The sequence below is a fragment of the Papaver somniferum genome, chromosome 3 (genome assembly GCF_003573695.1).
Source record: "Papaver somniferum cultivar HN1 chromosome 3, ASM357369v1, whole genome shotgun sequence".
Lineage (NCBI taxonomy): Eukaryota > Viridiplantae > Streptophyta > Magnoliopsida > Ranunculales > Papaveraceae > Papaver > Papaver somniferum.
The window spans coordinates 144,505,351-144,518,227 of NC_039360.1; the positions used below are offsets into that span (position 1 = coordinate 144,505,351).

Below are 12,877 nucleotides of genomic sequence, written 5' to 3' on the forward strand. Positions count from 1 at the left end.
AATCCACTTCTCATTCTATAATAACCCTCAGACCGCTCATGATACCTCGGCACATGACCTTGGACTAATGATGGAGCAACAACGACAAATTTTGAGTATAATGTACATTTGTGGCAGGACGCAATACCGGTTCATGTCTTCGATCTCTTTTGTGCCTTAAAGTATTGACAACTTTTTCTTTTTATCAACTGGCTCATTTTGTATCAAGGCTTCGTTTAAGAAGAAGAAAATTTTGTTTAAAAGAACTTTAGAAGAAAAGATGGTAGTGGCATGATTGAAAATGAATTCCGATGAAGGAATTTATAGGTTTAAAAATTATAGTTGTTGAGAAAAAAGACATTGGATATTCGGTCGTTGGCGTTTTTGCTTCTTACGATCGCGGTTGAGGATCAAATGCCATGTGTAGTCTTCACACACGAGCGGGTGTTCCTCGATCTGGCGCTTGATGATCAACCTCCCATTTTTTTCCCATAGTGGAAAAACGTGTTTGACCATCTACCTGGCTCAACAAAAGGTTTTATTTGGCCATTGCCCATACGGACCGGCCATAATTTTAACTGTTCAAATGGGTCGGTAAGAGACTAAGAGGGAAACACTTCCCTCCCAAGCCCACTTGACGAGAAGTACCATTTTGAATATTTTAAACAATGAGAAAGCTTCCTATAGTAGAAGCTTGATCATGCATAAAGTTGTAGTTCATCTTCATCTTCATTTTCAAAGACCACCATCACCACCGCCACCATGTCTGAGGTTGCCTCACAAAACACAGTTTCTACGCAATATTTCCGGACGAAATCCATGGTCTGGAAAGTCCATGGTCTGATTCCCCAACTGAAGATGAGTATCAAGAAATTACTTCTACCTTATTTTCACTTCACCTTAAGATTCTTGATATAATCTCTTCTTATGTTACTGATTACATATGGGAACATGAACCGTTCACTCTTTTCCCCTCTACTATTCATAATACTCCAAACCCTAACCTTGAAAATATCCCCTGTTTACATGGACAAACTAGGTTTGGTACTAACTTCGAAAATGAGTGGTTTATTGTCTTTCTTCTCACTGAAATTTCAAGAAAAATTCGTCAAGTTACAGTTAGGGTTTGGGATTCTCACGGTGAGTTTCTTCTCTTTGAAAGTGCTTCATTTCTTCCTAGTTGGCTAACCCCTGAGACTAGTAAAAATAGGGTTTTTATTAGATTCGGAGAAGTTAGTATTGTGCATGAAGGGAATATTTCTCTGGGTTCTAGATTAATTGAAATCTTAGGGTTTTCGCAATCTCCCACTTTTGATGTTGGTGCACCAATGTATGTTCGGTCAGCTTTTAAAAATAGGATCTCTGAGTATCCAGAGAGAGTGAAGTTGAATATGCATCAGATTAGGGTTCAGGTTCCGATTTCCATTGCAAAAGTTTTGCGAACATGAACCTTGTTTGATCTCTTTGGCAATTGAGGGGTTTTGCAATAGAGATGATGGTGATTTAATGAAGCTTAGTCAGGAAATGGAAACATTTCTGAAAGGGACTGAATCTACTGTTGATGGTGATAAGAAAGAAGAGCTTGTTAGAGTTTCTGTAAGAATGTCTAGGGCAATGTATGTGAAATTGGTTAATCAGAAAAGTTTCGAGGCACCAAAATGTTACCCGATTCCACCAAAAACTGATAGTTCACTTTATGTTGAAGCATTATTGGGTATGAAAATTACTTGTGGGTTTGAAATAATGTATAAGAAAAGTATTCGAGAAGGAAGAGGAGGAAAAGGGATTGCTACTTTGGAGTCTTTCAAGGAGAGTTTGAAGAAAAATGGATATTTTAAAGGCCTTCCCTCAGGAGAACAAGCGTCGTCGACTTACAAAAAGGGTGGAACAATACTACTTAAAGAGTTCTGTGTTTTCTAGGGAAAGGTATATCCTGTTTACAATTTAAGATCATTTGTTTTACAAACTCAGAATATTGGCTCATACTCTTGTTTGTTGGTTTTTCAATTTTGAGGCTTTTTGTGTTTGCTAACTTTTTTCATGTTTGGAGTTGTAAACGTTTCAGTTTTATGCATATTGTTTTCATATTTCAGGGAAATGATGAATGGACCAGTTAGTCGAATTGATGAGATCCTTTTGTTGCCCAATTCTTCTGTAGAATTTAAGGGTCTTGGCCTTCTTCCTTCAGATGATGATGCTTGGCTTTATGATGAAGAGGACAAGTCCAAGTTGGCCATGTTTCGAGTTTAAAAGTAAGGCCAAAAAGGACATCGAAAAGACATGTGCCGATCAGTCTACTGAAGAAGGATCATCTTCGGAAAGTGATTCTGGTAAGTTTCCCTGTTTCCTGTTATGAAATTGATAGCTCTATTATGCTATGCTTTTTGAATATCTATCTTTTCCCTTCAAACTTACAACTGCACCATGACATTTCTCTTCTTTCTCAATGACTTACAGTGCTACAAGTTTTAGCTATCTTCTCTAGGTAGTCGTCTTGTTGGATGATTTTAATTAAATAAATTATTGCAAGTGTTTAGATTCTTTAAACAGTACTTCTCTGAAGAAGTGACTGGAGTCCAAGTTGCTTACGTATGTCTCTTTGCTCAAACTGTTGATGACTGATAACTCTTACATGATTGCATGCAAACAGATTGGGATGGAGTTCCATTCGTCTATGATAGTGATTTTTTATATGATGACTTTACAAATCCTTTCTTGGATATCTACAATGAGGTTGATTTTTCATACGACGACTTTACAAATCCTTTCTTGGATATCTACAATGAGGTAAAGACTAGTACTTCGTTGGAAATGTCTGCTTTTATAACTAAGTTCTGATACCACAGCGTGATAATTTTGACTGCAAAAGTCTCAACTTGTCCGTATTGCAATTGCAGGATTCTGATGATGAGTTCAACCCCTTAGAGGCTGCCATCTTGGCGGGGCTCATGGGAGGATCACATCTCCCTAGTGATCGCCGCAGATGTAGATTGACCTCGTCTCCTGTGGTTCAGAACTTCAGATGTTCAACATTCTGCACGTTTCATTTTATACATTGTCGTCAAGCTTGCATCTGAGTGGATTGGTATTTGATTAGTATGTGACTCGCTGACTCTAGTTTACGTTATGAAGTTAAGAACTTCACGTGGTCAACATTCTGCATGTTTCGTTTTGCATCTGACTGTGTTAATGTTCTATTAGTATGATACTCTAGTTTATTTACGACATTAGTATGTAGTATGTACCTCCACCTTTGGTTCTTATTTACGACAGTTACTTTACCTACAATGTTTTATTTGAAACACTACCAAATAAGACCCCCTAAGATGAGAAAATGATGTTTAATTGGAGGTTTGGTTAGAAGTACAACGTAAGCAGGAACAAATACGTCTCACCTTTGAAATAATTTACAAAAAAGACACAATAAAAACACGAAATCACATCTATATAGGGGGTAATCCATCTGCTAAATCAGTACTGTTGTGGTTATGGTGTCTGTGTAATGCTGGGTTGATGCACAAGAAGATTGATGGTTTCTTTTTGGCTGGTTTACTTCCGAATAGGAATGACCGCAGAGGAATGCGAGGCTTTCCACTGGACTGCTTCCCTGACGCACTCTTACTTGACCCAGAAAACTTATATTCATCATTCAGTTTAGCTAAGGTCTTCTCAATATCCAACTGCAGACTATTTACATGATCTAAACCAGCTTGAAGTTCATCTGCAACTTTGTTATTCTCTTGTTTCATGTTCAGAACTTCCCCTTGGAATTTTGCTGCCTGCACACTGGTCAATTCAATGTCGTCCGAAGTAGTCTTGCTGGAACCCATCTTCAATACTTTTGATATCTCTTCTTGTATGTCACACAGAGATGAAAATCTACATTGCAGCTCATCTTTCAGTAATGTGCTCTTTTCCAACCAGACAGTTAATTCCGTCTGTATCTCTCTCAGGTGCTTGTAGATCGGCCTTGCATCTGATTTAAGAGATCGGCTTGATCTTTCTGACCGATCCAAGCGTTCTGGTCGATCTGAAGTACTTTCCTTGCCCTCTTTAGAACTTCCTTCTTGCTTCTTTTTATCTTTCAGTTGTGAAAGTTCAGTTTGTAAATCTTGAATTGAAGTTTGGAACTTTTGGATTTGGTGAAATGATGTACTGAATCTTAACCAAAACTCGAGGTTTTCCTCCAAAAGTTCGTCAATATCTTTTCTGAATTTTTCTTCGATGGTTGAAAGAACGTGAGGTTCATCAACAATAAGCATCTTGCTCTCTTCTTGTTCTTCTCCATGAGTTTCTGCAGTCTTTTCTGTTCTTGTTGGGGCTTCAACATTTAGATTATCTGAATTCATGGAACCATCTGCACCCGACCTTTCCTCTGTGCTGTCACGAGATTTATTCATCTGTGAACCTTTACCTTCATCTACACGAGTATCAGCACTTCCTTCAAAACTTTGTTGCATTAAGTTCAGTTTCTGGCGTAAAGCTCGAATTTCGTCATCCTTTGTAGCATTGGAATTCTTCAAATCCCTTACTTGCATTATTCTTTCAAAAAGAGATTCTCTATGTTTCTTCTCCACTTCTGTGAGTTTCTTCTTAACATCTTTATAGTTCCGAAGAATTGAAGTGTATTCAGATAATAGAAGTTTCTCCCTGTCTTCCAATCCATGTAAGAGTATTTTCTTCCAGTCTATAGTTGGATCTTGGTCGTCCTCTTGCTCCTGCAATTCCACATCTAGATCAGGAACTCCAGTTTTGGACAACTCTGTATTTTCAACATCATCAAGCTCATTTGGTTTCTCGTGTTTTTGGGAGGCGGCTTCGATATCAGCCTGGGTCTTGGATCCTTCATGGATGACTTCCGATCCATTAATACCTTGATTATCACATTCCTTCTTTTCTGACAAACCTTCAAAATTGATCTGAGTTGTTGATCGTTTGTGGCTGGTTTTCTGATCAGTTGTAACATCATCGACACCTTTCCCCATTTCTGTTACTGTTATCTTGGCCTTCAAATCATCCCTTGAGTTGGCGGTGTCTTCTCCCTTTACAAGATCATTATGTGACTCCACATTGAGAGTTGATACGGCCTCGACTGGAGTGGCCACTTCTGCCTGTAAGGAAGTCGCAGTAGTATCTCCTATTTGCTCCAAATCTGGCATTCGTTTTTCTGTCAGTAATGAATCTGCAGTTTTTTCGGTTTGTAGTGAATCTGCCGTCACTTTTTCTGTTTGCACTGGATCAGTAGGTGTTTCAACCTCTTCCTCATCCTCCTCTTCGTCCTCGTCTTCTACCTCCTCTTCCTCATATCTCACACTTTGTAATTTCTCTGTTAGATGATCAAGGTTACAACGCGCTTCAATAAAATGTGTTTGAAGGTTATTGTTTTGGTTTTCAATATTTTTGTTGACATCTTGAACATCATGGAGTTCCACCTCCAACTTCCTTAGCTTTTCAGCTAAGCCCTCCAAGTCCTTTGTAGGGGTCAATTTTTCTTCCTCCAATTGATCCAAGTGCGTATGAAGCTCAGTTGTCTCTGATTTTAATCTTTTCATTAGAGCATTCTGAGATGAAACTGCAGTTTCCAAGCTAATGACTTTTGTTACGAGTTTATCTATCTTCTCCGCAAATTCTGTCACAGTGATAGATGAATTTGTATCTGTTTCAATATGCTCTCTGATTTTCTTGCGGATTGACTCTAGTTCCTTTGTGCCTTGACTAATATTCTGAGCTACTTCCTCCAAACTGTTCAAGCTCGAATTAGCAGCCAAGGATTTTCCTTTGTCGGGTAGCTTCTGTTGATCGCTTTGATTAGGGAGTAAAGCAAGTTTCAGCTTCTCAAACTTCTCTATTGCTTCCTTAATCCTTTTGTGTTCTACTCTCGTATCTTCAACAGATACATTTTGTTTCTCCAGCAGCTTATCCAGGCTCTCCTGACATGACTTTAAAGCAGTTGCGGCCATCAAACTCCGAGCCTCGTCATCCTCAATAAACGTGTTCACACGGAACTCGTCTTGTAAGTTGCACACTTCATCTTGCATTTCTCCAATCTGCTTCTCGATTTCATAAAACTTAGCGAGCGAACTTTCATATGAGCCCTTGACAAATTCCTTCTCAGTCTGTAAAGCTAGTATCCCTTTCTGAAGCTTATCTATCTGTTCAAGTGCCTCAGCTTTGGACATCCTAGAATTAGTACCTGTTGTAGTTGGGGAAGGAATAGTCTTGGCTTGTACTCTCTTGGTAGGTAAAGTGAGCAAACCCTTTACATCTTTTTTCGGGATCTTTGGAACTTTTGGCATTTCCTTTTTTGGCGGTTCAGGTGGAGGGTTCTTCACGAGTTTACCAGGGTCTAATTTGTGTTGCCGAGCTGGAGCTCTTGGGGTACAGCTATCTTCGTCATCGTCTTCTATTGCGAACTGAACTTGTTCGGGGAAAACAGTTGCAATTGTGTTGTTAGCATTTTGCAATTCTCCTGAGATGTGATTATATCTCTCAGCTAATGCCTTGTATTGTCGAAAAGATTCTTCGACAAAGTTTATTAGTTCTGGCCTCTTTCTGTAGTACATTTCTGCTCTCTTTGCAAAGGAATCTCCATCATCTTGAAGGAGTTTTAAAGTGACTTTCACCTTCTCATCCATGTCTGAAACTCAAACAATTTAAATTCAACAATTCCAACAAGAACATAGTAAGAAAGACTACAACTTCCGTAATCTATGTTAGAAAATGTCTGCAAAAACATGAATCAACGGAATTTTGGTTCCTAGGCTGGTTTTACAATGAAATTCAGATGCATGGTCTCTTGGATTGGTTTATTGGTCCTACATTTTATTTGCTTAATCAATAACCTCTCTCTCTTTTTTTTTGTCTCGATGAAAAATGTAACAAATTCAAAAATTCCAACCCATATCTTCATTAGCAGGAAAAGCAAAAAAAGATCTTATGAAACTAAATCTCTAACCAGATTGAAGGAACCCAAAGATTGCATTCTTAAGTCAGTATCATCAAATAAATAAATTAGAGATGAAATGGGGTACCTTGTAAGTTTTGTTCTAGCCATTTTGATTGCTTAGTTCTGATGTGGCTAGCCCACCACCATGAATAAGCATTACTTGCGGCTCTCTGCAACATATCTCCGTCTCTGTGTTTCTCCCTCCCTCCGTCTCTCTTTCTATATGTATATCAAAACCAAAAATGAAGTAGAATTTATTTTTCTTTGATCAGCGGAAACATATTAATCTAAAGAAGAACCATGATAATCAAGGACCCAAATAAAACATGATAGACACCAAAAGAATTGTTTTTTGTTTTCTGAATGAAAATCTATGTTGGGGCTAAACGTGGAAAATGTTTGAATCCCAATGGAGGAGAGTTTATATCGCCTCTATTCGTGGACAACCCTGTCCAAATTCATTCTCACCTAAAAAGTACCGGAGCCCTTCCATGTAGCCCCTACACATGGCAGATGGTGATCATGGAATCTGTTTTTAGTAGTAACAAACAATAGTAGTAGGGGAGGTACATGAGAACAATTTTTCCACATTTTTGGACACTGCTTTGGGTATCTCGTCCCTTGTTGTGCACCACTTTAACACAAATACACAATTCTAAGTTTCAACTCTCTAGCAGAAGAGCAAACATGGTGTTATTTGTCAGGCCAGAAGATGGTCAACACTGCAACTCAGTGTACCCAGAACAAGCTCAGGATGATAATAATTTCACTGTTTATTATGTTCATGAAAGGGGACAAAGCAGCAGAAGGAGTTGAATTAGGAGGTTCAAAAGAACTAGAGAAGCTGAAAGCTTCAGAGCAAGTTCAAATGAAGTTACTGAGCCTATTGAGGAGGAGGAAGAGCAAGAGCAACAAATGGAAAACTCTCAACAACCAAGTATGCAAGGAGCAGGAGACTGGGACAGACACATTGCTAACTACCAAAAACTCTCAAGCAGGGCAAGGAAATTCAATGGTAAATTTTCATAAACCTCTTCTTATTTTTATCTTTCAGTTTGCAGATTTTAATACTAGCCTAAAGCATCAAAATTCTAACAATAGAATCGTGAAAATCCTGAGCTGGAACTTTCAAGGTCTAGGTAATAAATTAACCAGAGACCATTTGAAGAACTGTATTTTCAATTACAACCCAGACATTATCTTTCTTTCTGAAACTAAGTCTACTATCAAAAAAGCAACCTTTTTACTGAAGCAAATGAAATATCCTAATTTATGGTGCAATGAGGATAGAATTAGAGTAGGAGGATTGGCTCTTTTATGGAAAGATGGAATTAATCTTGAGTTCATACATAGTTCAAGTTACATGGTTAACCTCATAATAAAGAATAATGATACTAATGATGAATGGTTTCTTACTTGTTTGTATAGCTCTTCTAATGACAATGAAAGACAAGTTCAATGGAGATTTATTAATGAAATGGATGAAAACATGATCCTTCCTTGGGTCATTATAGGGGATTTCAATTCTACTTTATATAACTATGAAAGACAGAGCTATTCTATACACCCAACCTAATCACACCCTGTCATCATCAATACCATCACTGATTTTGGCCTAATAGACATACCATACACAGGTTGTTCTTTTACATGGTCAAATCAAAGAGATCATATTCAACAAGTAAGAACCAGATTAGACAGAGCTCTTTGCTTACCTTCTTGGATGACTATCTTTCCCTATGCTATCCTAAAAATCTCATTCCATGCGGCTCTGATCATGCTCCCATACTTCTAAATGTCAATCCACAAAATGAAAATCTCAACAAGCCATTCAGATTCTATGAGTATTGGCTTTCAAACAGAACTTGCAAAGAGGAGATTAAAAAAAGTTGGAAATGCTACAAGAGAGGAAGTGAAGCTTTCAAATTCGTAAATAGACTAAGAGAATCAAAGAGAGGTTTGAAAGTTTGGAGAATCAAGGAGTATGGGGACACTGACAAGAAGATCAAGGATACTCAAATTCAACTCCAACAAATCATTAGTCAGCCTCAAGTTAACATGTCCGAACACAACAGATGCCAACAACAACTGAAAAACCTCTATGAAATTAAAAACAGAACTGCTTTTCAACAGTCAAGAGAGAATGTTATAAAGTATCAAGGTAAAATCTCAAAAATCTTTCATGCCCAAGCCAACTACAGAAGAAGATGCAATCAAATTCATTCTATACAAGATGCCAATGGAGAATGGAAGAACACAAGAGAAGAAATCTCAAAAATTCTGCTTGATCACTTTCAAAAAATTACTACTACCTCCAACCCTGAAGAAAATGAAGAAATAATGAGCCTCATTACACCCTGCATCTCAGAAGAAGAAAACATCAAGCTCATAGAAATCCCAAACTCTCAAGAAATCAATAAGAATGTTTTCCAGATAAAATCTTGGTCAGCACCAGGGCCAGATGGATTCCAAGCTGGGTTCTATCAACAAAATTGGGAGATTGTAGGAAATGATGTTATCAAAATGGTGCAGGAATTCTTTAGACATGGTAAGCTGTTAAAAGAATTGAATCACACCTTCCAAACCCTCATACCAAAGAAAAATTGCATCCAAAACCCTTCTGATTTTAGACCAATAAGTTATCATGTACCTAAGTACGATGACAGGTTTGATAGATAATTTGAGGATAAACCTCTCTCAATCCAGAAGGATCAAGCCTACTGGTTCCTAAGAACACAACCTAAATCGTTAAACGACCATTTTGATTATCAATTGATTAACTTTCATTACAGGACTCTCTCTGATTATATAACTAGAATTTCCTCCCTAATATCTAACGACCAAATCTGGCCACGTGTTTACATCTAAACCACACGTTACAATTGATAATAACAACTACTAATAAGATAAAGGATGCCCAACACTGACACTGTATAAGATATGGGGCACCCTCTTCTAATTATAGCGGGTACATGACACTCCCTCCCCCTTCAAACATCCTTGTCCTCAAGGATGAGAACTGATATGGGACACCCTCTTTGCAAGACACCCTCTTCGCATCATAGCGGGTACACCCTTCCACTAGAAGGAGAAGATTGGCAGCCATAATTACGCTGACCACCCTTGTGAGGCTCTTCCGCAGGTGGACTCCATGCCCACTAATCCAATATCGACTGAACCAGAGGTGGTGCCCTAACAACCAAGGTTGTTGCTGTCTACAGATTTCGCGTAACATAGCAGCTGATCTAATGGAGATTGGAGTTTCCAGTAGTTTCTACTCTCCGCAATTTGCATTATCTCCACTATGAACCTGGACAGCGCGTACTACCCTTTGTGTAAGTTGTCGAAAATCCGGTGCGACCAATATCATGCCAAGAGATATAACATCTTCCATACTAATAATACTGCCAGCTGTGAACTCAATCTTGGCCTCAGATGTAAGGAGATCCACTAGATATTCCACCATGACTTCATCTTCCAAAAGTTGACTACGAATACAACACTTGACTGCAAGCCATACTGTAACCTTCAATAGTTCGCGAAACTGAACATATCGCATCATATCTTGACTTATTATGAAAAAAAGGACAACAACAACAGTAATTGGAAATGGTCTTGGTGCAGTTCTATGTAATTGTCCACCCTGGCCAGGAAACGGAGCTTCAATAGTTGTAAGAGAAACTGGCGCCATCATCACTAGAATGAATGTTTCCCATCCATCATCCTTGTACCACAAACCCCAGAGCTGACATTCAGAAATTCCCTCTCTGCCAAGAATCAGCCAACTAGATAACGCCAAACTCACATTTAACTGCTCACATACAACAAAATAAATCTCCACTTCACCTGTGGGTATTATAAGGAAAGTAGAAGCAGAAATTTCGTTGAGAACACATTTCGGCACCTCAAGTGAACCACACTTCAGTAGTAAGAAAAAAAATTCAGATCCACCCTTAGCTGCCAGATAAACAATTGAAGTACTAAACAACCAATCTGACCGGCCCCTAATTTTATAAACCAGTTCATGAACAAATCCTCTATGGCATTTATCCACCAAATTCAAACCCACGGCAGAGACAACGCCAATTCTAATTACCCTTTTCACGAAACAAGAATTCCACATATTGAGTTCGAATTCCTTTCCACAATCAAATAATGTACGAGTGTAAGCAAAAGAAAGATAAAGACAAACATCACCATCAGGACATAGCTGTGACAATTGAGGAACTGAAGCAAGAAAATGCACTTGACAGAACCCATGAAAGTACACAGTTGAAGTGTTGAATGGAAGTGACTTTACAGATTCTGTCCTGAGATTGAAAACGTCACAGCAAAAATAACATAGAAATCTGTATGTCTTTGCTTGCACCTTCCAGACAAGGAGCATAGTACTATTCACATTATTCTCGAGCACTTCATCAGCCAGCTCGTAAGCACAACTACTGCTCCCAGTGATAACCCACAAAAACACATCTGAAGATGCAAATATCAAATTTAAAGAGAACCCAAGCTCCGAAATCAGCTCATACACATATTCAGCACTGTAGGCATCCATCCCATTTGACACAAAAAGAAGAGTGAGCCGAGAAGTAATTGTAGCAACAAAAGATTCAAAAGCATCCGCAAAATAAAAATACCCTGTACTATCTAACACTTTGCCATGATCATATATACGGCGAGCAGAATTGGGAATAATAAGAAGGCCTTCATCAATCATCAAGTTTAACTCATTTTAGCTATTTTAAGTTGTAACAGAAAATCAGCTCTACCACCACACACACACACCAAGCTTCACTCTCAGGAATGTTACCAATTAACGCCGAAGCAGTATCAGTTAAACCAAAACTGAACTTATAGTCACTAGTAAAATAAGAGTATCCATTAATGGTTCCAGATTCTTTTCTGCGAGCAAATACTCTACCATCAATTAACGATTGCTCCTTGGGAAATTGGTTATTGAGAACACTTTTGCTCTTGAGGCATACAATATCTATTTCAAATATTTTACCAAGCATCTGCCAAGTAACACTAGAAACACCATGATACCATGAATCTGACCAGTAATCATGTTCATGAATCAACTCTGGAACAAAAATTCTATAGTATCTAGCCAGCAATTTCAAGTATACATCAATTGGAGACACAATTTCAGAACATTTAGTAAAACAAGAAGTCCTTAAACCAATCTCGATCTCTTTCCTCGATCGAATAATGAACGAGTATAATACAAAAAAAGAGTAACACAATCCTTACAGTTCAATTTGCTGTCAAGAATGATTATATCCTTTGAGGTTGCAAGGTGTTCATAGCTATTGTCAATAGTAATTACTCTAGCAAATAAGAGAAACAAAAATCTACCCCTCGCAGGCATTTGAACAAGCATATTCTTCTCACCATGAATATCAAATGAATTAGCACAGGAAAGAGGAATCGAACTGATAGACCTCAAATCTGAGTCATACCCTAGGCTAAGAAGCAATTGAAGAAGTAATTTCTCATAAGTAAGTGAGGAGATCACACTTACCTCGATCGAATAAGGAGCGATTATAATCAAAATGAAGACCAAAACAATCCATACGAAGTAACTTGTTGTTAAGAAAGAACAACTTCATCAAGTTTGCAGAAATATCAGAATTCTCCTCAAAAATTTGGACGCAAACCTGCATCTCTACATCTTTCGTTCTGTCAATTGTAACTGGAGATAACCCGGAGAAGCCATTGATCTCTAATTTTGAATTTTCTTCAAATAGTAACCTCACACTATGAAGTAAATCAACATCATCGTTTTCAAAGAAGAAGAAAGGAGGAATCAATTCCAATTCGAGAGAATCAGTTGCTTCTTCATCGGCAGCCGCAATTGGTTTTGTTTCCTCAGATGTAGGTTTAGCAGTATAAGTTGTACCCGGATTTGGTGTGAAATTTGTAGAAGGAACAACTGAAACTGAAATTCCC

At 38.2% G+C, this 12,877-nt stretch overlaps 2 protein-coding genes across 2 annotated transcripts; one reads left to right on the forward strand and one right to left on the reverse strand.

Moving 5' to 3' along the window:
- The first annotated feature begins 706 nt into the window (after window positions 1-706).
- LOC113357601 lies at window positions 707-3,083 on the forward strand. Its single transcript, XM_026601043.1, has 4 exons — window positions 707-1,905; window positions 2,073-2,309; window positions 2,630-2,766; window positions 2,877-3,083. The coding sequence occupies exons 2-4, from the start codon at window positions 2,168-2,170 to the stop codon at window positions 3,054-3,056; spliced, it is 459 nt and encodes a 152-aa protein (XP_026456828.1). The 5' UTR covers window positions 707-1,905; window positions 2,073-2,167; the 3' UTR covers window positions 3,057-3,083.
- Window positions 3,084-3,305: 222 nt separating this feature from the next.
- Window positions 3,306-7,263, reverse strand: LOC113357600 (protein NETWORKED 2D-like). Its single transcript, XM_026601042.1, has 2 exons — window positions 7,011-7,263; window positions 3,306-6,616 (listed from the first exon to the last, which is right to left on the reverse strand). The coding sequence occupies exons 1-2, from the start codon at window positions 7,102-7,104 to the stop codon at window positions 3,423-3,425; spliced, it is 3,288 nt and encodes a 1,095-aa protein (XP_026456827.1). The 5' UTR covers window positions 7,105-7,263; the 3' UTR covers window positions 3,306-3,422.
- Window positions 7,264-12,877: the final 5,614 nt, after the last annotated feature.

Bases quoted from the DNA above. Each gene is read 5' to 3' on its own strand.
- LOC113357601 (XM_026601043.1), top strand. From the start codon at position 2,168: ATGATGATGCTTGGCTTTATGATGAAGAGGACAAGTCCAAGTTGGCCA. The intron at 2,310-2,629 runs GTAAGTTTCCCT...GCATGCAAACAG, and splicing joins ATCTTCGGAAAGTGATTCTG to ATTGGGATGGAGTTCCATTC. The intron at 2,767-2,876 runs GTAAAGACTAGT...TTGCAATTGCAG, and splicing joins TCTTGGATATCTACAATGAG to GATTCTGATGATGAGTTCAA.
- LOC113357600 (XM_026601042.1), bottom strand. From the start codon at position 7,104: ATGTTGCAGAGAGCCGCAAGTAATGCTTATTCATGGTGGTGGGCTAGC. The intron at 6,617-7,010 runs GTACCCCATTTC...TTTGAGTTTCAG, and splicing joins GCTAGAACAAAACTTACAAG to ACATGGATGAGAAGGTGAAA.